Source organism: Canis lupus, chromosome 26, assembly GCF_003254725.2.
Source record: "Canis lupus dingo isolate Sandy chromosome 26, ASM325472v2, whole genome shotgun sequence".
Taxonomy (NCBI): Eukaryota; Metazoa; Chordata; class Mammalia; order Carnivora; family Canidae; genus Canis; species Canis lupus.
In genome coordinates, this window is record NC_064268.1 from 18,474,908 (window position 1) to 18,499,160 (window position 24,253).

Genomic DNA, 24,253 nt, shown 5'->3' on the forward strand with positions numbered 1-24,253 from the left:
AATAAAATCTTAAAAAAAAATCTAAAATGGATAATTGAGGGATTCTGTACAGTTACAAGAGAAAGTTATATGGCAAGATTTGTTTAACCTATGTTCTATGATACAGTCATATAACCTAAAAAATGTATTATAAGGTCATAGTCACTGTCTTATGTGTAACTTCAAATTATGTTAATGGTTTGGGAAGAAGTGTGGCATGTTAACATTGATGGTGGGACTGAAGGTGATTTTTTTTTTTCTGAAGGTGATTTTTATTTTCTACTTTATGATTACTGTGCTTTTCTCAAAATGTTTTATAATGAATTTATTACATGTAAAGGTTATTTTTTAAAAAGTATTATCAGTAGTGCTATCAGGGCATGTATAAAGAGCTAATTGTTCTTTAAACTTTAGTGAAGTCTAAAACAGTACTTTAAAAAAAGTCATATTTATTCATTCACATACTCCTTCCTTAGACATTTGAGTACCTGCTCTGTGCCAGGACCTGTGTTGGGTTTTTGCTCTTAAAAAGCTTTGGTAACAGTTGACCTTGATCTCTCTGATAGGGAGCTATGTGTGTACATAAAGTTCTTTTGACACACTGATGAAAGATGTGTTCCAACTGAGGCTCATAAGTCAAGGAAGATATCACAGAGAAGGTTCTATTGGAATTCAGGTTTCTCCTATATGTAGGAGCTAGGGATGAAACAGAAGAGGAGCCCAGCCAATTCGCTAAACTGATGAGTTTGAAGAGGTGCTCTGTTCTCAGGAGAATGGAGAATGAGGTGGGAGCTACATTCCCCCTCAGATACTAGGATCTTTGAGTGTGGAGATGAGTGTTTGGTGAAACTGGTCAAATGGGATGTTTGGAAGGATTAAGAGGGGGTGAAAATAGCTTTTTGGTAGAAACACCTTTTCTTTTGTCCTTTTAGTCCTGTTGCTTCCAGTGTAAATAGTGCAAAATTAGTGTTTTCCTTGATCATTTTATGGAGAAGAACGAGAAAATAAGCAGCACTGTCCTGCATTTTAGGATTATTGTTGTAACTGGATCCACAAAGCATCTTTCCTGTGTCTTCTTCAGGAAAAGGCAATGCTTTCATGTCATCTTCATAAAAATATGACTCCAAAATGACGTCAGAGTGTGCTTGGAGGGTCCCCTTCATAAATGGTCTTAGCTGTTGCATGGGTGGGCTTGCTGTCCTCCCTGTGTTCTGCAGGTGCAGGGATTGAAGCTCAGACTGAGTGATTGCTCGGGGCTGTGGGGTCTTTCATGCATTAGAACCTGGGCCTCTGAGTCTTTATTTGATTTGTACATGTATATTTTTGATTAACATTTTTTCCCCACCTAGTGTGAAAGATTTTTTTGATGGGGAGGGACATATAGAAACTGTGGTCTCATTGATACTTAATCCTTGGCATTCTTTCTCTGGGATTAGAAGGGTTAATAACAAAAAACACTAGGTTGCCAGGGCTTTGGCTCTGTCAGAGAATTATCTTAAGGTTTGGAAGGTACTGGGTCCATACTCTGCCTCAAGGAGACAGCCAGAGTGATGAAATTGCAGCACTTTGCATTATGGAGGGCTCTGCTAAAGCGCCAGGCACCGTGCTGATGAGTGCCTTCTTTTCATGGACTGGTTCAAAAGGAATGGCAGTCTCCCGATGGTGCTTTTCTCTGTGACAACCCCCCCCCCACCCCCGTGTCACTGCCAGCACCTGCTGGATTTGCATTGGCTGCATCTCCCCCTTACTCCCCTTACTGTACTCTGCTGACAGGCAATTTTCTTTCCCACAAATAGCAGTGCTCCAGTTTGGACAAGGGGAGCGGTGCCAGTAGCCCTTTGTACAGATGTGGGCGTTTGGCACACGGTCGCTTTGGTGTTACGGCAGGGAATTTTATTCATTGCCAGTGTCCTGATGTGTCACGGGATGCCCATTCACCGCCTCCTGAAATAGACGCTGTCTGATGCGCTGAGCACCTTGAACTGTCAATTGTATGGGCCGTGAAAGGCTGCAAGGCAGCGGGGTAGGGGTGGGAGGGATGCAGGGGGACGGCACCAGGTGCAGAACAATGACTTCCAAATTATGTCACGAGCTGCCAGCAGCACGAGCACTGCACGGCCTCATTACCACATGAAGTGCCACAGAAGGGCCCTTTCATTTTCTCCCAGGGACTGTTTTCCACAGTCCTGCCATGGGGGCTTTTAAGGGGGATACCCTGCTCACCCCCAGTTAACAATGAAGCACAAAGTCCTGGCAGAACGAACCTCACAATGTACCCTGGGGCTATTTTTGATTACAGTGAGTGGCTGTGACTCAGAGTGTGCCCTGGCAGATGCCGGCTCCCCCCTCCCCTCTGCACCCTCCTCCCCTGGAGATGAGCAGGCAGCCTGTCCTTTGTACGTTTCCTTGGCCGACTTCTCCTGCCGCTGCAGTTTACTGATATGTCCACAGCAGCCGGCCTGTAGGGCTGACAGGGCTCTGACAGTGGTTTTTACCATATATGGCCATCAGAACTCTGGGGCTGTCAGCTGGCCAGGATAATTTCCTTCCTTTGCTTTGATTGGCTGCTCAGCTCAGAGAATGGTGGGATCTGGGAGTGTGTGGTGAAGGGAAGCCACTGAGTCAAGTGCAAAGAACGTTTAACTCTTTGCTGGTTTTTTGGAGTGTGAGCCTGTGTAGAGTGTGCACAGGCAAGTGCTGCTAGCGGAAGCCCTCACCATGTAAACATTATAACCTAAGTCTGGGAAATCAAAGAAAAGCTTTCCGAACACAGATTACTCTGAAATAGACCCAAGGTTTGATGGGCAAATATCTGCAGTCCTGATTTGTCCAGAAGCCTCCTTTATAACCATATGTAGCAAATTTTCTGTTGCCAAGTTGAATATCTGTATGGTTAGGGTGGGACCTGAGTTGAATCCAGGGTAGGCTGAGCCGGAAGACTGAGTGATGGAGCACGTGTTGGCTTTCTTAGAGGAACAGTGACTTGGGTTTCTGGCTGAGCTTTAAGTCATGAGTAAATGATACACTCTACTGAATTGGGTCTATACTTCCATCCTCCTGCTTGTTTTTTTTTTTTTTTTTTTTATTTATGATAGTCACACACAGAGAGAGAGAGAGAGAGGCAGAGACACAGGCAGAGGGAGAAGCAGGCTCCATGCACCGGGAGCCCGACATGGGATTCGATCCCGGATCTCCAGGATCACGCCCTGGGCCAAAGGCAGGCGCCAAACCGCTGTGCCACCCAGGGATCCCCTTCCTGCTTGTTTATAGCTGCTGCAAGATGAGAATGGCCTCTGCCATGGAGCCCAAGGCATTTACCTTTTAAAAAAAGTTATATATTTTTCTGGTTTTCATCTCAACTTGAAGGAGGGTGGATTTTTTTCCTTTTTTTTTTTTTTTTTAAGATTTTATTTATTCATGAGAGACACGGAGAGAGAGAGAGAGGCAAAGACATAGGCAGAGGGAGAAGCAGGCTCCATGCAGGCAGCCCGATGTGGGGCTCAATCCTGGGACTCCAGGATCACACCCTGGGCTGAAGGCAGGCATTCAACCACTGAGCCACCCAGGTGTCCCAGATTTTTTTTTTTTCTGAAGCTTGTGTGTAAACCAGTGCAAAGCTCAGACCAAAAAGGTTAGTAGCTCTGGAGCTCTTTGTCATTCACAGGAGGTCCTCAGGGGAGAAATCTACACGGTCATTTGCTGAGTACAAGGGGTTAGGGAACTGATTACTCTCCTTTCTGATTTGAAGTTGAACAATTTGTTTTCATTTCCTATATTTGCACTTAACGTCAGTAGTTACTTTGCTTTTCAGCTTTTGCTTTCGAGTGGAATTTTATTTTGACTAGTTTCTGCCTCACCTTGTGTTCCTAGCTTTTGCTTATTCTCACACCAGAAGTCTATGGAATTATTTGTCTGTAGCGATGAGGTTTTCACTTTATAAATTGTTAAGTTAGGACATAGTGTGTCTCTGCGCACTGTTGCATATTTAGGTGTAGTTGAGCAAGGAAATGTTAACTTCCTCTGTTCTGCTTTCTGATCATGAAGTCCATAGTTTTATAGTCACTTCCCTCAGATTCTTAATGGACTTTTAAAATGGTATTAGACCCAGGTGTTAAAGAGAACCCGTGCTGCCAAGTAATTTGCTTGGCATTTTCTCTGTTGCTGTTCGCTCACAGGCAGGTGAGCCCTGTGCAGAGCTGCACTGCCTCTCCCTGGCAGGTCGAGGAGCTGGCTTACTTTACAGTCCTGAGTAACCCAACCTGTGTGTTTTATTCCAGGGTGCCTCCGCTTACCCTCAAGGTGGGTATTTTTGGTTCCTTTAAAGGAAAACCTCCACAGAATGTATTAGTCCTGGGTCAGAAGCGGTCACTCTCGGTGGCCGGCCTGTCCACAAGTCCTGTTGTGTGTGCCTCAGTCTTTCTAGGCTGCTGAAGAAATCCCTGTCATCACTTTGCCCCGGCCCATGATCGCAGACACCAGAGCTGTTCATGTGGCGCAACGGGGCCTGAAGAGATTTCAACAGAGCATATATCCACATAAATAACACTGATACAAGAAAAAGGAAGTTGAAAAAAACTTCGGTAGGCATTCTTTTTGGACTCCTTTGAACTCTACACAGTGTGAATGGAGCCACTATGCTTGGGATGAAAACTTTTCCCTTGCTTCCGAGCACGTTTGACTTACCATTCTCCTTGCCGAGAGTTCAAGAATTTTCAGTGTATTGCTCCAAGGCCAGTTAGGAGTCATTATCAGTGCCTCACAAAAGATCTTTTAAAGTATGGACAGAATGACAAAGTTAGTGAACTTGGGGGATATAAAGTGGTTTTGATCAGCATTTTTTCCTAAAATAAAAGCTTATATAAAGTAAGGATGGACAGTTTGGAAAATCTTGGTCTCTTGTTCCTTGAGTCAGGAGAGGGAGGGACTTTTCAGGCCTTTACATCCGAGGTTGGTGAAGTCAGTCTGGATAATAAGGACAGGGTATAATGATGGATTGTGAAGCGACTGAATAAGATGACTGCAAGTCAGAAGCTGGTTAAGGCTCTGGGACGCTGCTGTGCAGGACTAGATTGGGGGGGGGGGGCAGCCCTGGTGGTTCAGAGGTTTAGTGCTGCCTTCAGCCCAGGGTGTGATCCTAGAGACCGGGGATCGAGTCCCACGTCAGGCTTCCTGCATGGAGCCTGCTTCCCTCTGCCTGTGTCTCTGCCTCTCTCTCTCTCTCTCTCTCTCTGTGTGTCTCTCATGAATAAATAAATAAAAATCTTTTTTTAAAAAAAAAGGACTAGATGAGGGGGACGGTGTGGGCTGTGGTCAGAGGCCGCCCCCCGGAACAGTCTGGGTGTGCATGACTGAACTCTGGGTTGTCAGCTAGAAAGACGTCTTATGTGGAATACTTGGAGCCTCTTAAAGGGGAATACTTTATTTGACTAGTAAAATAAACACATGTCACTTTTTTATACCATGGAAGTTTATTAAGTTGTTGGAAACCTAGGTTATTGTGAAAAAGAGTGAGCCTGCCGAGTAAAGTGCTGTGTGGCTTTAACAAAATGGTACATTTTGAAGGACCCATTAGAGGCTCCCATAAGCCTCAGTTTGGTAGCATCTTCAGCATAATATTGAGCAAGCTAATGTGTGGATTGAACACAGTTATCCTGTGAGGGGTGGTTGTTACATTAAAAAAACAGTCATTCTGAATGATCTTCTATATAATGCAGAAGTCTTATGGGAAGCTTCCCAATGTTGAATTTTGAGAGTTTGAGAGGGTGAAAATGTCTGCAGGCTCATCTGTGATATACCATCATCTCCTTTAAAAACAGTGCAGTGTGGAGCTCCTTTATAGAAGCAAATCTGTAAGAAGACATCTGTATGCTTCTGTTCTTGTATATTTAGAGTTGTTTGATTGCAATGGTACTGCCCTGGGCATATAGGATGAGTGCACTCCCTAAGTATGGATTCCTTTTTGACATGAGATGTGAGAAATAAATAAAATACACTGTGAAATGTAAGTGGGAGAAGTTATGGTTTTCCACCAAAATTGATGGAAAATATCTTTAATAATTAGAAATATGTCATAAGAGTTACATTGAATTATTTATGCCTCAGGAGGAATGTGTTTGTAGGTTTATTTAAAATTACAAACATTCTTTCTTAGAGAACAGCTAGATAATGTATTTACTGGTATTTAAATTTTGATTTTTACTTTCCCCTCCCCAAAAAAGCCTATTGGAGGAAAGTGTTGCCTAACTCTGGGTTTAATTGAGGCATCAGTTTCCAGGAGCTCTGTTGAGTTTTGTGGCTGCTTTGAAATTTTTGAGAACTTTCCTCAAACCCAAAGTAAATGATAGTGCTAGTGTCTAGGTGGTTTTCTGCCACCATAAGGGTTGCTGGCTGGAACATGTCAAAGCCATCAGCCTCAGCTCGGGCCAGCCACATGGAAATTGTGCTGTCACACCTCTCCCCTGTGCCAGCTGTACACACACTTTGGAGGCTGAATTTTCCCTGGGGCTCATGTTGCTGGGCCCCAGGCAGGCCACTGGATCTTTTAGATAATCACAGTCCATAAGCCAGTGCCCTGACCTGTTTCACTAATATTTCACAAGTTTACTAGGCACGAAGCCAGCTCTGTTGGTAACCTTGGTCATTTTGCCACTTGAGGACTTGCTGGCAATTCCCACCACTTAGGAGTTTTAGCTAGAGGGGTACAATAAGAGCTCTCCTGTGACAAGTGGCAGGAACTAATAAGTAATCAATAAAATTTTAAACATTATTCAAAGCAAGGAGCCTAAATGGTGACTGACTATTCTCAGCTAAACTTTTAATTCCATGCTAGAAAAGAAGTGATATTCTAGATGATGAAGCTGAGGTGTGACACATCCTTAATGAGACAGCAACTTGATTTTTTTTAGTAAATGAAATTACTCTATATGTAAACATTGGAAAACTTATAGGTAGAACTTAAATCACCATTTAGTTAAAAAAAAGTTCTTGTAACTCTTTTTTTCTGACCTCAGCATGCACTTATATTTGCTGCTTAGAGGTGCAGGTGAGCTGTACTGTCACCATGACTTGCAATGGATGTCTCTTCTGAGTGGTCCTTCACAAGCCAGTGATTAGACATGGATTCCTTGGTTTATTCACTGCATGATGAATGAGGATGTGTCATGGGTATGAACAAGAAATGCATTTTCATTAGATCCTAGTGCAGAGTGTTTCTGAGAAACACTGCGTCCACATCTTTACCATATAAGGCCAGTATTGTATGGTTTCCTGCAGTTTCCATGTAGTCGAGCTCTCAGCAGTTTATAATTGCCCAGCTCTACCTCTTTAATAACGTATACCCACTGGGTAAAAGATGTGCTTTTCTTTTGATTAATTTTGTTATGGATAAGAAGATACTCGGGTATAAGCCCTTGAAATCAAGATAGCTGACCCTGGATTGTGTGTGGTGAGCATCCTGTATGTAAAACAGTCCACGCACATTTAAAATGCCAGTTCTTTTCCCATGTCTTCTTTTTTGTTCCTTTATCACTATCAGACATTTAGTCAATTCCCTTTTTGTTCTGCTGAAATTTGATGCTACTTTCCCTGTTTTATTTGGTGTAAGGATTTGTGATGATGTTACCACCAGAGGAAACAGCTGTTGGCAGGATATCATTTTTTATTACCTCTGTTTCTGATGACCAGCTGCCAATAATTCTAACATTACTTTCGTGCCTTTTTCACAACCCGTGGCCTAGTGGGAATTTTCTTTCCCTATGGAAATCTAGTATGGCTGGATGATCAGTGATGTTTTAGAGCTCTGCTTCTTCACTCCATTTCTTTATTTAGAAAATGGGGATAAATAAAGTTGATATATCAAAAAGCAGCTTAGAATGAGGATCTAAAGCTCTTTATACAGTTCCTGGCATGTAATATAAGCACTCTGAAAGTATTAGCTATTTTTTTTAAAGATTTTATTTATTTGTTTGAGAGAGGGAGTGTGCAGGCAGCGGGTGGGATGGGATGGGATGCGTTGGAGCAGAGGGAGAGGGGGGAACAAGCACACTCCACGCTGAGCATGGAGCCTGACTCGAGACTCGATCTCACAATCCTGAGATTGTGACCTAAGCTGAAACCAAGAGTCAGATGCTTAACTGCCACTCAGATACCCCAAGTGTTAGCTATTTTTATTATTATTTATTTTTGATAGGAAGGCAGTGCAGTTGCTCTTTAAGTGATAAATTCCTATGAAAATGTTAGCCTTCTTAGTATATTAATGCTATGGACTTGTCAGCACTGAGCTGAGAATGGAAGCTAGGCTAACTCCTGCTCTCAAATGTCTGACATGACTGAACATTACTGGCCAGTATCTTTAAGCTAGGATTGTATAATTTTCACCTTAAAAAGAAAGTCATTTAGTAAGCTTCTCAGTAGAATTAAGAACAGCTTGTATTAGTACTTCCAGATTGCCCTCAAAATTACTGTATATCTGAGCAAAAGCTCTTCTTAGCCCAGATTGGAAAAAATTATTTTGTGTCCTTAGAAGTTCAGAGTTAAGTGACTGTACTTTGCCATCAAAGCTGCCAGATGTGGTTTGCTGGGGAGAGTGTAAGGATGCAAAGACTCCCGAGATAAAGCACTTCAGATAGAAAAACTTTTTTTCCTTTAGAGTAAAAATTTTTTTAATGTAAAGTTAGTAACAGTACATTTGTCTTGTGTGTATGTGTGAATAACCATATGTTGATGCGTTTCTCAACTTTATATATTTTAATTATTTTTTAAAAATAGGAAGCAAAATAATAGAACACTCATGTACTTACCCACAAGATTAAACAGATGTTAATATTTTTCCCTGTTTATTTCATACCTCCCTTTTTTGAAAAACAATAAAGCATAACAGATGTAGCTGAAATACCCTTCCCTCCTCTTCTCTTTCACCAGAGGTAACCATTTCCTCAAAGTTGGGATGTGTACTTTTATCACGTGTGTATCTATCTATGCATAGGTTATAATATTATATGTGTTAAACCTCTACTTAAGTGATGTTTGTTTCCATACTTAGGACACTTAAATTGCTTCTGCTTTTTTCACTTTTCCCTGTGGTGCCTCATTTAATATATTTTCTGTGTAAAATATGGGAGCCTTGCTCTTCCACAGACTACCCAGAGGCGGTATTGCTCAGGGGTGGGCATCCCCACCTGACCTTTCTGGATCGCTCTCAAAAAGTATGGTAGCAGAAGAAACTCCTATGCCTGGTGTTTTTGAGGTCCTCTTTCCTGACATCCTTGGCAGCACTTGTATTTCAACTTCCAAACTTTTGCCAGTTTTAATAGTTGTGAAGTGTTACCTCACTATTTTAATCTGTAGTCCCTGATTACCAGTGAGACCAGTAGCTTTTCTTACATCTCTAGGGTGTTTGAGTTTCTTTCCCTGTGAGTTCCGTGCTCGTACCATTTGTCATTATTCTGTGTAGGTTGTTTGTTGACTTTGTCTAGTATGGATGTTGCATATGTGTTTTTCTGTCTGCAACTTGTCTTTCCACTCTGCTGCTTTTTTTTTTTTTTTTTTTTTTTTTGAGAACAACCCACACTGCTGAGTTTGTTGTTGTTGAGGGAGGTTTGCATCAATATTTATGTCATACAGGCTTCAGTTTCCCTTTCTTATATTGTCCTCTGTGTGAGGGTGGTACATTCCGTATGTAATGAATTCAGTGGTGCTCTTCTTTCTGTTCTCTGGGAAGTTTTATCTGAGATGATCTCTTCCTTGAGTGTTTGGTAAAACTCTGGTAAAACCATCTGGGCCTAGTGACTTTTGGTGTTAACATGATTGACTGATAGGGAGGTGGGTAATATGTGGACTTTTGTTACTGGTTCTTTTATGGTTATGGGTCTATTCAGGTTTTTTATTTATTTTTTATATCTTTTACCTTTAAAAAAAAAGATTTATTTGATAGCACGAGAACACAAGCAGGGGGAATGGCAGTGGGGAGAGGGAGAAGCAGGATCCCTGCTGAGTGGGGAGCCTGTTGATGCGGGGCTCAGTCCCAGCATTCTGGGATCATGACCTGAGCTGAGAGCAGATGCTTAACCAACTGAGCTGCCCAGGTACCCCAGGTTTTTTATTTATTGAAAAAGTTTTGGTATGCTATCTTTTTTTCCTGGGAGATTGCCAGTTCAATCTGGGATGTTCAAATTTATTATCAGATGTTATTCCCAGTATTGTCATATCATGTAAGTTTACACCATAAGTTATGTCCCCTTTAAAATTCCTGGTATTTGTGCTTTCTCTCTTTTCTAAATCTATTGTATTGTGTCAGTTTGGCTTATTATTTATTTTTGTTAGTTTCTTTTTTTTTAAATAATAAATTTATTTTTTATTGGTGTTCAATTTGCCAACATACAGAATAACACCCAGTGCTCATCCCGTCAAGTGCCCCCTTCAGTGCCCGTCACCCATTCACCCCCACCCCCCTTTTTGTTAGTTTCTTCTTGTAATTTTACATTCTGTGGGTGTGCTCTGTATGTTCTAACTTCTCATATTACGTGCTTAGCTCCTTAATTTTTGGACTTTTTGTATAATCATGTAAGGCTACTGATTTTCCATTGGAGGTCTGTTGTAGCTCTGTCCCACAAATTCTGAAACATCATGTGTTTTTCAGTTTTAACCTTTTCTATTGGCCATTATAATTTTTTGTGTGAATTATTTGGTAAAGTAAAAAAAAATTTTCAGGTGCCTTGGTAATATGGGGTTTATATATTTTTCTATTAATTTTTTAATTGAATTGCATTGTACTCTGAACATGGGCTACAGGATATTGATTCCTTGGTATTTTGTGAGATTTGCTTTGTGGTATCCTAATTGGTCATCTTAAAAAGGTAATGTTTAATGTGTGCTTGGAAAAAAAGTTAATTTTTGAAATATTGGCTCCAAGGCTGGATTGGCCCATTAGATCAAGCTTGTTACTTGCTAGAGTCTTTTATATTCATGCTAATTTTTGTCTGTTTGCTTGAGAGTCTTTGTTAACATCTCTTAAGATTATGGCTCTGTCCTTTTCTCTTCCTAGTTCTGTCAGATTTCACTATAATTATTTTTAATCTATGTAGTTAGAGGAGTTAGAGTTCATAGAACCCATAGCATCCCAATGAATTGTTTAAATGTTACGTAGTGACATTAACCTTTAATAATGCATTGCATCTTAAAGTTGGTTTGTTCTAGCCAGCTGGCTGTTACATATTTTTGTTTCCTCCTTTAGTGACCTTTTTATTTATTTTTTTTAAATTTTATTTATTTATTTATGATAGTCAGAGAGAGAGAGAGAGAGAGGCAGAGACACAGGCAGAGGGATAAGCAGGCTCCATGCACCAGGAGCCCGATGTGGGATTCGATCCTGGGTCTCCAGGATCGCGCCCCAGGCCAAAGGCAGGCGCCAAACCACTGCACCACCCAGGGATCCCCCTTTTTATTTTTTAATTTAGTTGCTTTATTATTTCTTAAACATGACTTGTAGCTGATTTTAATCTAATCTGAGACATGCCTTTCACTGCTGGATTTAATGTTCATATTATAATTTTGTATTCTGTATATCATATTATTATAAAATGGACACCTGTGAGTTCCGCTACCACCTGCTTCAGCAGTGGAATATTACCGGGTGGCAGGCAGTAGCTTCAGGGCTGGGTTACTCACATGGTTTCTGTGTAGTTGCAGGGAGGGAGATAGGGAAAACCAGCTGGCTAGGTGCTCTGTAGCAGTTACCTCTTTAAAGAAAGCTGTGATCAGGGATATGATAGAGTGGATCCCAGCAGTTGCTTAATTTAGGGTACCATTTATTGATCCCTTCAGGTGCTGGGAAAGTACCAAGTCCCCTACTTTGATTGTCTTCAGTTAATCCTCACATGAGCTCTTATAGAAAGAGTTGTAACATTCTCATTTTACAGATGAGGAAATGAGGTTGGGAGATGAAGTCATTTGGCCAGGGCCTCAGAGCTGGAAAAGGATGGAGCTACGACGCCAGCCCAGGCAGTCTGCTTCCCACCCCCTTGTGCTTTGCTGCCTGTAAATGACCTGTCTGTATGGCCCTCCTTAAAATAAACACCCACATTCTATATCATATGGTATTCATTGGCATTTTCTTCTAGTATTCTTTTTTTGGTAATGCAATTCTGAAGATCCAAACGGGGTTGAATTAGATTTGCAAGGGGAAATGAGCATGTGAAACTCCCAGGCTTTAGGTCTGTGGACAGACCATCTCCACACCTCAGTTTAGAGTTCTTCTTTCTCAGCAGAAAACCGTCCCAAAGACTATTACCCCCACAGACCTGATTGAATGTCTCCCTTCTGTGTCCTTGCCCCCCTGTACCTGTCCTGGTGGAGCATGTCTCACGCTGCACTGGAATTGGGGATTTAATGGACTCGAGTCCATGTTCAGCCAATTCAAGGACTGCCCTGTAAACATTTGTACCCCCAGTACTTAGTATGGTGTCTGGCCCCTAAAAGTTCATAAGGGACACATATTTGTAGTTCTTAATGGCAGAGTAAATTAATATATTATGCTAACATATATATAGAACTAATAATAAGTGATAGTAGTTTTTTTTATTATTTACTATGTTCCAGGCACTATACAGGCTTACCTCATTTACTACCCTTCCCACATACCATGTCTTTTTTTTTTTTTTTTTTTTTCCAAACTGAAGATCTTTGGCAATCCTGCATGGAGCAAGTCTGTCGATGCCATTTTCCCAATAGCATTTGCTTACTTCATGTCTCTTTGTCACATTTTGGTCATTCTTGGAATATCTCAGACTTTTTCATAACTAGTATATTTGTTAAGGTTTATCTGTGATCAGTGATTATGATTCATTGACAGCATTCTTCAGCAATAAAGTACTTTTTAATTAAGGTTTACAATTGTATTTGTTTTAGACATAAGTCTTGTGCACTTAATAGATTACATTACGGTGTAAATATAACTTTTATGTGCGCTGGGAAATCAGAAATTCATTTGACTTGCTTTAGTTGCAGTGATATGGACCAGAACCTGTAATACCTCTGAGGTACACCTGAAATTAAATTTTTTACATACTTTATACAATTGTAATACTAAGTTATGGTTTGCCAAAAAACTTTATCTAATCCTTACAGTAATCTTGGAAGGTAAGTATTCTTGTTACTCATTTCACAGATGATGAGATGAAGCTCAAGGAGATTATATGACTTGTTTAAGGTCACCTGCTGTTGAAGCAGTAGAGCCTGGTTTTGAACCCATATGTGTCTGACTCTGATACTGTGGTCTTTGCATTTAGCATACTACTGCTCTGGAGATTTCCACAATTGAGTTAAAGTAGAGAAATTACAGAATTTCTTGATATTGAAAAATTTTTGAGACGCCTCGCCCCAGTGATGTGATGACTTGCCATAATAGGAAAACAACAACAGCTACAAAGAATAGGTTCAGTGTTGCTTGGCAGTGATTCATCTTTGTAGACCTGCTTTTAGAGCGTATAGGACCTCAGTGTGGACTGGTATTAACCTGCTTAAAAAGGAAAGAGCTTTTATGTACCTGTTGTTATAGCAGTGTTTGTATTAGTTAACACAAAAATGGGCTTGATAAGCCAGATTGACTTGTTAGATTCAAATGTATAACATGAGCATATTGTGATGTCTACTTAATCAATGTTGAAAATAGTATTCTTAATGAGATGTGGAGTGGATAATGGGTGGGATCCAAGCTGGTGTCAATTAGATGGTCTGGCTGGCTCTTCTGTTGATTGAAGACAGTGAAGAGACTGAGACTTAAAATAGAGTCTGTCCTTCAACCCCTGAGCAATAGCTAAAGCTTTTCTTTTTATTATCCTAACTTTGTATGCTTACAATGCCATTCACTTCCAGTACTGGTAATTTGTTATATTCAAGGGTATTAGTTAATTATATTAAAAGTTATATTTAACATTTTGAATAATACCAAGGGTTTTTTAATAGTAAAAACACACTTATAATTTACAAATTGTGTTTTGGCGAAAAGATTTTATATTTTTGTTGGCTATGCCTAATAATGCAGTTGATTAAATAAAATCTCTGTGGTTCTAGAAGTTTGGATCCTTTTGATTTGGTGGAGTAGTTATTTCTAGAAATGCAAATTGACAGTTCCTACTAGTTGACACTGACCGATGTGAATGTCATCATATATAGACTCTGGATTTGGGGTGGAGGTAACAAAGGAAAAAACGGGCTTGAGAAAACATACAGATTCTGTGGTGTTGGTGTTATATAGTAGATTTGTTTCTCTTTTCTTTCAGACTGGTCGGATTGACAAATCCTACCCTACAGTATGTGGCCACACAGGACCGGTGCTTGACATAGACTGGTGCCCACATAATGATCAGGTCATTGCCAGTGGCTCAGAGGACTGCACGGTTATGGTAAGCTCCCAGGGTGTAGCATGCACAAAGTGAGACCCACCTACTCCTTCCAAAAAGTGTGGGCAGAGGCTTGAAAAGCAGAAGGTCATAGCAATTTTGATTGTCCATTGGATTATACAATATTTTAGTGACAAAGTATAACTATAGATATAAACATAACTGTGATATAAGCCCAGGGCTTATATCAAAGACGTACTATATTGTCTTTCTTCTTCTTTTGTATGGGTGTCCACATGCTTAATGACAGTTGTCACATCTGCTCTGTGGAAAGATTTTGGAGAAAGCAGAATGGCTTTCCAGTACTTCTGTGAATGCCCTTGATCAACAATTCTTCTCACTCCTCTAAAGGAGAAAAAACATGGCTGGCATGAATGGTACATTATAGTGAAAGGTTATATGTAAAAAATGGGATATATAACAGATATTGGGAGATAGTAAGTTTTGCAATAAATAAAGTGCTTATTTCCAAGATAATATCAGAAGGTGTGTTCTGTCTAGTTGGACCCTGTTAAGAAAGTCCTTTTTATGCAGATACACAACATGAAAGATATTTAAAGTAGGTTCTTTACATTCCCTCATTTAGATTCCAAGAGTAGGTTAGTGTGAAACCAGGCTTTGGGATACTTTTTAATGCAAAGCTGCTTGTTCTTGATTATGTTCTTCTTAGGCTTAAAATGTAATTATTGGTTTGGATCAATTCTTAATCCTAGCCCAAAATATGTTGAAAGGCTACCATAAGCACGGATGGGGAATAATGTGGTAAGAGTAGAAATAAGTGAAAGTGGTCCCTATGTCAGTTGCAGGCAATCTCATGTCTGTCGGGTACAGGGCTTGGAGACCCACACTACTATTATTTCCCTCTTCATTTTCTGTAGACTGAGCCAGACTTAGAAACATTGTTTGGAAGGTTTTATTAATTAAAATTATTTTACATAAACACAAATTAATTCCTGAACTGTGTCATTTAAACATTTACTCATTTTTCCTCATGGACTTTTGGCTAAGGATAACTCCTCCTGTGATCTCATAATTTTGGCAGCCAAGTCACATTATAAAGAAATATGCTGCCGTTAAAAGGAATTGTTCTGCTTAGTGTTCATTGCTAAATTGATCATTTTCGTGGCTGCAGACACATTTTGCTAAGGGAAAGGAATATTATTTAGACCACTGATGCCAAATCTTCAACTAAACCTTAACTTCTTCTGAAGAAGCAGGTTTGATTCATCTTAAGAAAACGCCTTTTTTATTATAAAACATACTTAAACAGGGAAGGAAGTTCAGTGAAGTGAATACCCTCTAACCACCACCCAGGTTAGGAAATAGAACATTTTCTTCTCAGACTCTTCCATGCGCTCCTTCGCTGTGGTAACCAGGTAACCACTACTTCTACTCTTCGAATACTCAATTTCTGTTCTTCGTGGTTTTAATTACCCAAGCGTGTATTTCTAGACGCTGTAACTTAGTCTTGCCGGTTTAAAGAACTTGATGTCTTCTAAGTCTTTTGTAATCTGTAGCTTCCTCCTCCATTGTTTCCTTGTCCTTAACAATAAATCTGATGAAGATGCCTGACCTTTGACCTGCATCTTTCAGCTGTCTAGTTTTTGGTGATGGCACGCTCATGGTGCACTTTCAACATGCTTGCCTGTCCTCTGAATTCCCTTCAAATTGGCAGCTGGATCCAGAAGTGTGATCAGATTCAGGTTCAGTACCTTTGGCAAGACTATAGCTAGTGTTATTATGTCCTTCAGTCTAGAGGCCCATGATACCAAGATAATCTGGTCTTTGTTCTTTTTTGATTTGTGCAGTTATCAATGCTCAGTACCTAGATCCATCAAATCCTTAAGGGTCACAATATGGTAATGTTAAATTCTGTTATTTTGTTTTCCATTCTTAGCTAGTAAAAATTGAAAGGTGATAACCCCCTCTTATCTACTATTTGGTTGTCTAGTAGTACTGTTCATATAGGAAAGTAGTCTATTAGCAATAATCGCGCCTCGGATAAACCTCATTGGCTACGATACTGCCACTGCGCAAAGCTAGGAAAGTAGTCTAGATGCTCATTTTTTCCTTTGACTTACCCAGTTTTCAAGATAATGAATTGGTTCTCTGTCTTTCTCAGAAAATGACAAGTTAGGTTCTCTACCCCTGACCCCACTTTCATTTCATCTTGAGCTTATGGATTTAAAAGTATTTCATGGGTTTTGATTCGTTACAATTCTTATTTCAAAGCTTAGGTCATCCAGTCTTTGTTAATGGGAACTTTTTCAAATTTCCTGAGGTTTTTTTCACATACCCTAGTTGTTTTTGATAATTTCCTTGCTATTTAGTATGTTAAGGTGTTCCAGGCTTGTCTTGGACATCTCTTTACCCAAGCTTCATACCAGCCACTTCTCTCAGAAGCTCTGGCTTCTTTTAATGGAAAATAGAATTTCTAGATCAGTCTGGATGCTAGGAATGTTCATTGTTACCATGGTGATCTTTTTTTTTTTTTTAAAGACTTTGCAGTAAATGGGACTAGAATATACATACATATTTAAGGATAAAATACCCTGTGACTTCATCCTAATAGTCCTTGTTTAAATTCTGGACTGTCTAGTTTTAACCTAACCTCTTGAACATTGCATCTTTATCTCTCTTCTTGCACACTGAGAATCCAGGTCCTAAAGGGCTCAGAGGGTGAATTAGACTGTTTTGATCTGTCTCATGTGCTTTATCATATTATAGATACAACTAAGAGCAAAACTCAGAGCAAAAATACTATTATGACTACCAGTTGATGATTACAGAAAGTAGTTTTAAAGAACCACAGCTTTTCAATCTATGCTCTCTCTGTTCTTCCGCTTTAAAAATGATATACTTTCTATTCCAAGGTGACGTAGCCATTACATTTAACAGCCTCTCCTTAGTTCTGTAAGTCACTATAGTTAGTGCTCTCCATAGGTCCTTATATCTACTTCTCGTCATTTAGTCTAAGCTCCTTCCCTAGTAGATTCGAGACCCTAGTATGCTAGAACTCAACCAGAGAGTGCTCCCTTCTGGGACAGGCCCCCTGAGGAGAGATTGCAAAAAGAATGGAATCAAGTAGAAAAGGCTCATGGGAACAGTACTTTAAAAAATCCTTCTATATAGATAATGCCTTATCTGTGACCTTTACAGATTTTCTGGTTTTTCTGAATATAAAATCATTGGCGGGATCCCTGGGTGGCGCAGCGGTTTAGCGCCTGCCTTTGGCCCAGGGCGCGATCCTGGAGACCCGGGATCGAATCCCACGTCGGGCTCCCGGTGCATGGAGCCTGCTTCTCCCTCTGCCTGTGTCTCTGCCCCCCCCACTGTGTGCCTATCATAAATAAATAAAAAAAAATTAAAAAAAAATCATTGGCTCAGAGATTTTCCTCAGGTATCTAAATATATTATTCCATTTTCTTTTGGCATAAAGTTTTGATGTAAAAAAAGAATCAGATAATCTAATTCTCTCTCCTTTATAAACCATACGTTCTTTTTGCCTAGATGTTCATAAGATTTTTTTTTTTCTTAGAATACAGTAATCGTGCTAGAATATTGTTGGTTATTCTGAGTTGGCATTCCTAGGTTGATGGTATGTTCTTTCAATGTAGAATTTCAGGTCTTTTCTTCCCCCTCCCAGGAATATTTTCTCCAGTTATAGTCCTTAGAATTTGTTCTGTTTTCTTGCCTTGGTTTTCTTTTTCAGGGACACTTGTTAATCCATTTGCTTTGTCATCTTTACCTGTCTTCAATATTGGGTCAATTTCTCTCCCAACTTTTTTTCATGTTCATTTATTTTATTTTATTTTTTAATTGAAGTATAGTTGACATAGTGTTTGTTACGTTAGCTTCAGAACTTTAATCTTTTTTCTGCTTTCTACTTATTTCTTTGGGGGCATTATTATGTTTTTAATAATGTGTTCTTTCTTGGTTTGTCTTCATTTCTAAAGTGATTTTTCTTTAATTTCGAAAAAATTTTGCTGCCTTTTGAGTTTTCAAGTTCTGATATTATTTTGAAGTAGTGATGGTTTTTTTCTCATTTTGAAAAAACACTTCTTAGCATTCTTCTGTTGTCTATTGGGATGCTATTCTATACCTTGTTCTCTTTGTTTCTTATAGTAATTTGGGGGGCTTTGGCTTTTTTTTCTTATTTTTGATATGCATTTAATTGTTCTGAAGGTGGCTCAGTTTACACAGCCAACCTAACTTCACAGAGCTCCCCCTTCTGTCCTTTTCAGATAGTGTTCAGAAACGTGGTGGCTTGCTTTCTGAGATTTCCTGGCCTGCTTTTTATTTGGTCTTTCTCCCTGTTATTTCTGTCCTCTGATTTGATTCCATTCCTTGGAATTTATCCTCATTGTGGAGCCTGTCTTGGAAGGGAGCTGTTTATGGTTCACTTCTAGAGTATGGGGTTTAGACTGCTCAAGCCCCTTTAGACCTTTGTATTTCGGGTCCCTATCATTGCTTGCTCTTGGAGAGGGCAAACCCTTCCCAGTTTCCACTGCTTGCCTCTACATTGGCCTGCTGCTGCCAGGTCTGTGAAGCACCCCATCACTACCCCATGATTTTTCCACACAGAGACCCCTAATACACAAGTCATATGGCTGTTGGTAGTTTTCCTCCTCCCACTTGGATTTGGGGGTTATCACGTAGTTCTGGGTTTTTGTTTGCTCTGTGTTTTTACAGAGAGACTTGAGGAGATCCCAAAATTGTGCTTGCCACTGATACCACCATCCTTCCAGAATCTTCTGACCTTGACCTTATATTGGTATTGCCAGAGTGAACATTTTGTAAATTAAGTAATACTTTGAGATTAATCCTCCTCTTAGTTTGCTTTTTTAAGCCCTTAAGTGTGGCACTGATATTTTAATTGTTTAATATCCCCCAAATCTTTTTTTTTTTTTAAGATTTATTTACTTACTCATGAGAGACACACAGAGAGAGGCAGAGACACAGGTAGAGAGAGAAGCAAGCTCCCCTCAGCAAGCCCAATGTGAGTCTCATTCTGGATCCCAGATCATGCCCTGAGCCCTGAGCCCTGAGCCAAAGGCAGATGCTCAACCACTGAGCCACCCAGGTGTCCCCATTTGTTATTATTATTAGGGCAATTACAAGAAGCTTCTATAGTTTAGCAATTGAAATGAAATTTTAGGGATCTCTGGGTGGCGCAGCGGTTGGGCGCCTGCCTTTGGCCCAGGGCGCGATCCCGGAGACCCGGGATCGAATCCCACATCGGGCTCCCGGTACATGGAGCCTGCTTCTCCCTCTGCCTGTGTCTCTGCCTCTCTCTCTCTCTCTCTCTGTGACTATCATAAATAAATAATAAATAAAAATTAAAAAAAAATGAAATGAAATTTTAAAGAAATAGTTGATTATCTCCAACTGCACTTTCTCAGTACCTCATTTTTCCCTTTGCTCTCCTGAAGGTAAAAGAACACTATGATAGACCAAACCATTTCAGACATAACACGATTTTTAAATTTTATTTTTACTATATTATTATTTTTTAACTAATCTCCACGCCCACTGTGGGGCTCAAACTCATGACCTAGAGATCAGGAGTCACCTGCTTTACTGATGGAGCCAGCCAGGCACCCAAGTACTATTTTTTAAAAACAGAAATGCTTTCAGTAGTTTCCCAAGCCTAGGCTGTTGGTAGTAACCCAGGAGCTCAAATAGTAGGTAGTGTAACAAGACTTCATTCTAGTAAGAGAAGAGTCTTTTTTTTTTGAGAAGAGTCTTAAGAAAAGTCCAAAGATGGGGATTTTGGAGCATGTGGAGGCCACTTACATGCTCTCAACCTCATTTACCTTATAGGTAAAATAATAATAATAACAACAAGTGTAAAATAATAAAAACAACAAGGAAGCTATAAATATAAAACATGTTACTATTTTTTACATTGTACCTATAGTGGATTCATAGCAGTAAGAATATCTTTAGCAAATATTTGTTAAAAAAATAAAATAGAACCACTTTGTCAAATGAACTGTAAAAGAATTATTTTTTATTTTTTAATTTTAATTTTAATTTTTTTTATTTTTAAAGATTTATTTATTTATTCATTCAGAGAGAGCGAGAGAGAGGCAGAGACACAGGCAGAGGGAGAAGCAGGCCCCATGCAGGAAGCCCGATGTGGGACTCAATACCGGGTCTCCAGGATCACACCCCAGGCTGCAGGCAGCGCTAAACCGCTGCGCCACTGGGATTGCCCTTTTTTTTTTTTTTTTAAGATTTATTTATTTTTTTCATTCAGAGAGAGCGAGATTATTTTTTTATTTTAAAATACTTTACTTATTTATTCATGAGAGACACACAGAGAGAGGCAGAGACACAGGCAGAGGGAGGAGAAACAGGCTCCATGCAGGGAGCCTGATGTGAGACTTGGTCCGGGAATCCAGGATCACACCCTGAGCCAAAGGCAGACTAAACCACTGAGCCACCCAGACATCCCAACTATAAAAGAATTAAATTGAGATTTCTTTTTCTTTTTTTAGAGAGAGAGCACCTGACGGGGTCAGGGTAGGGAATGTAGCACAGTGAGGCAGAGGAATAAAATCTTAAGCAGGCTCCAGGCCCAGCACAGAGCCTGTCGCAGGGTCTCCATCACACAACCCTGAGATTATGACCTAAGCAGAAATCAAGAGTTAGATGCTCAATGACTTTGCCACCCAGGCGTCCCTAAAAATTAATTTTAAAACTGCTTTTTGTATTTATAATTTTAATTCTATTAAATCCTAAGCATTTAAGCATTGCTTTGTTAATTTTGCAAGCATCAATTCAGTAACAGTGATATCTCTTTCATTGTAGGTTTAGGAAAAGGAGTGCCAGGCTATTGGTACATTCCTTCATCTTTTATAAATGGCTTCTTTAAGCAGCCTAAAAGTAAATTATATTGGTGTATCTTACCTTGAATGTACTTAAGAAAAATATTATATTTATTTATTCATGAGAGGCAGAGACACACGGGAGGGAGAAGCAGGCTCCCTGTGGGGGACTTAATCCCAGGACCCCAGGATCATGACCTGAGCCAAAGGCAGATACTCAGCCACTGAGCCACCCAGGCGTCCCAGAGCCACCTAGGTGTCCCTGCATGTCCTTTTTAGCAGTTTCTTATCCTGGCAGAAAACAATTATATATAAATTATATAATTTTTAGCAGTTTCTTATCCTGGCAGAAAACATTTTTAAAAATTTTTAGCAGTTTCTTATCCTGGCAGAAAACAATTATATATAAATTATATATAAACTTTTCCCAGAAATTATGCTCTGCTTCTAGGTTTTTTCAGACTTTTTGTACTTTTCTCCAACAATATCTTCTCATAGAGAGTTTTAAAGATTGTGGCTACTAAGTATTTTACTTGGGAAAAGTTTAGCTCAAGAAAATATTACTATTTTAAATAATACAAAGAGGAGCCAAGTTAAGTTTAGTGAATGACATTGATTCACCGTTGTTCCTTATCTGCAGGGAGTAATCAAACATAAATGCAAAAAATGGCCAATTCAAACAGTGGGTTGCAATCATTGTTTCTCCCAGAGTCTGGGAGAGGGAAAGATCTTGGAAACAGAGTATTTGTCTTACTAGTCTCTGGCTAGATGTTCTCACCAGTCCCAAAATCTGTGACAGATTTTCCTAATACAGCTTTTGCCTTGAAATAAAAATGGAAGTGACTTTGTAGTTGGTGAGAGTGAATTCCTCAGTCATTCTGCAGGGCTTCGTGTCATTTCTGTTTTGTGCAGATTGCATCTGGGCCATTTGCCAGTAGGTGTTATAACCTGGGCACATTAGAAGCCAGCTCTCAGTTCTTGATTTTCCCAAAACTAACTTTTTTTTTTTTAAAGACTGTATTTATTTATTCATGAGAGACACAGAGACAGAGAGAGAGAGGAAGAGACACAGGCAGAGGGAGAAACAGGCTCCATGCACGGAGCCTGATGTGGGACTTGATCCCTGGTCTCCACGATCATCAGGCCCTGGGCTGAAGGCTGCTCTAAACTGCTGAGCCACCCAGGCTGCCCGAAACTAATGTTCTTAATGGCCTGGTTTATTTAGGCAGTTTCTGTAGGGGCAGTTTCTGCTGCTCTGTAACTGCTACAGACTCTGTGAGCTTCTTCCTGTCTCTTAAGATCATCTCTTTCTTCACTTTCCCTTTGGAATTCGTTTCCTTAGCACTTAAAAAATATGGCCTTTGGGAGGGAATACCCTTTTTATGACTGTAACTCTAGTGCTAGACCAGTAGCAAGTTCAAGAGAGGTAATTAAAATAGGGAAGCAGTGTCTAGAAATGCTTGTGTGTGCTTTAAATTTGCACTGTGTTTGAGACACAACACCATTAATGAATTGGATAAAAATTACTCCTTGAGAGAAACCCAAGTTTCTTTATTTTCATCACGCTTTCTTCTTTTTTTTTCAAAGATTTTATTTTTAAGTAACCTCTACACCCAGTGTGGGGCTTGAACTCACAACTCTGAGGTCAAGAGTCTCATGCTCCTCTAACTGAGCCAGCCAAGTGCCCCATTCATCACTTTTTTCCTATTGGAACTGTTCTCTTGAGCTGTCCTTTTTCCATTTTCAGAATTTCACATGTTGAAAAGGATTCCAGTGATACATTAGTTCCTGAACATGTGCTTCAAGTTATTTTTTCCCAGAACCATGATGGGTTTTTACTAATTGATTTGCTTTTTCATCTGGAAGCCCTTGGGGCTGATTACGTGTTTTTTGTTTTTGTTTTTGTTTTTCTTTTTCAAAACAAAACATTGCCATAGCAATGTCCTGTCCAAATAGAAAATTTTCAGGACTACAAATTATTATTTAAAAAAACAAAGCAAAAATCTGGTGGAGGAGAGAGAGAGTTTGTTATCCCTGCTGTGCTGGGATGCTCAGTCTGGGCATAGCAGAGGATGGTTGGCACCTATTTTCCTCTCTACTCGTTGACATGTTTTTGAAAAAGCTATTGGTTTTAGAGTGGTTTTAGACATGGTTTTTTATCCATGTCTCTGCGTAGACATCAAAGTTGTTTTCATTTGTGCTGATGGGCGTAGGCATATATACTAGAGCTTTCACACGTAATATCTTGGATGTAAATTAGGTAGTTGGTTACAGTGCTGAATTAATTTGAAGATAAGGCTCATGAAAGAAATCTTGATGTTCACTCTTGAAAATATATGCAGACTCAGAGCAAACAGCAAGAAAAATAATTGTGAACGCAGTAAGCATTTGTGGTTTTTTTGGCCAAGCCATGTTTTATAAGCCCTTATGTGCATGATTATATTTAATTGTTATAACAGCACAGTAAGACAAGAGGATGTCTCATTTTACAGCCTAGGAAACACCAGCCCAGGCAGTAACTGGTTTGTCAAAGGTCACCCTGTTCGCAGTATCTCACGACAGGGAAGTGCTTCGGGTATACAGAATGTTTTAGCTCTTTTCATGCATCCAGTAATGCATGTAAGTAGAGTTGATGCTGGCCCCATATCAAACAAGGAAATTGAAGCTCCCAGAAGTGAAGTCCCTTCTTAATATTAACACAACCACTTAGTACCCTAGCTCTGTCAGGCGCCGGTGTCTTCTGGCATCTAGGCTAGCGTCCTTTCTGCCACACCAGGCTACGTCCCAGACTACAAGAAGACTAAACACATACCAAGTCGGGGTTCAGCTTTGTTGTCCCTGCACTTTAGGAGGCAAGATCTCTTTGGTCCAAACAGGAAGGCCATTGCCTGGAAGCCTCAGACAAACACTACAAAGGACAGAGCCACAGGCCGTGAGTAGGGCCAGTGGGCACCAGCCAGAGGACGTGCAAGTTTTATGTGGAAAAGCTTACAGATCTTCCAGCTCTTTTCCATAGTCCATAATGCAGAACACCACCACCTTTAC

The 24,253-nt window shown here is 39.9% G+C and overlaps 1 protein-coding gene and 1 pseudogene across 3 annotated transcripts in view; one reads left to right on the top strand and one right to left on the bottom strand.

The window, feature by feature from the left end:
• Positions 1-24,253, top strand: part of CORO1C (coronin 1C) — a 76,453-nt gene that overhangs the window by 34,646 nt on the left and 17,554 nt on the right. For all 3 annotated transcript variants that reach the window (XM_025474308.3, XM_049101720.1, XM_035706561.2), the window contains one exon: positions 14,256-14,378. In XM_025474308.3, coding sequence (XP_025330093.1) covers positions 14,256-14,378 — 123 coding nt within the window. The remainder of the gene's footprint in view (positions 1-14,255; positions 14,379-24,253) is intronic.
• Positions 16,262-16,416, bottom strand: LOC112677041 (U4 spliceosomal RNA; annotated as a pseudogene).